The sequence below is a fragment of the Lagopus leucura genome, unplaced genomic scaffold (assembly GCF_019238085.1).
Source record: "Lagopus leucura isolate 7727_CA_CO unplaced genomic scaffold, USGS_WTPT01 33151-0_obj-0_obj, whole genome shotgun sequence".
In the NCBI taxonomy this organism is placed as follows: Eukaryota; Metazoa; Chordata; class Aves; order Galliformes; family Phasianidae; genus Lagopus; species Lagopus leucura.
The window spans coordinates 2349-2694 of NW_024966104.1; the positions used below are offsets into that span (position 1 = coordinate 2349).

The window sequence follows — 346 nt, forward strand, 5'->3', positions numbered from 1 at the left end:
GTCCCTTTGGGGTCCTTTTGGGGTGACCTTGGGCTCCCTTTGGGGTCGCAGCGGCTGCGGGACGCCTCGCAGGTGGTGGCAGCAGAGCTGGCGGAGCTGCAGCGTGAGCAGCGCGAGGTGGACGGCCGGGCAGAGAGCGTGGAGCAGGAGCTGCGGGCACTGATGGCGTCGGGTACGGGGGCACCGTGGCCCCATAACGGCCCCATAGCCCATAACAGCCCCATAACGGCCCCATAGCCCATAACAGCCCCATAAGGGCCCTATAGCCCATAACAGCCCCATAAGGGCCCTATAGCCCGTAACAGCCCCATAAGGGCCCTATAGCCCATAACAGCCCCATAAGGGC

The 346-nt window shown here is 65.0% G+C and overlaps 1 protein-coding gene across 1 annotated transcript in view; it reads left to right on the top strand.

Annotated features, from left to right (window-relative positions):
• LOC122192414 (cell surface glycoprotein 1-like) overlaps positions 1-340 on the top strand; it is a 2682-nt gene extending 2342 nt beyond the window's left edge. The window contains exon 3 of the mRNA XM_042892953.1: positions 52-340. Coding sequence (XP_042748887.1) covers positions 52-237 — 186 coding nt within the window. The 3' untranslated portion in view covers positions 238-340. The remainder of the gene's footprint in view (positions 1-51) is intronic.
• Positions 341-346: the final 6 nt, after the last annotated feature.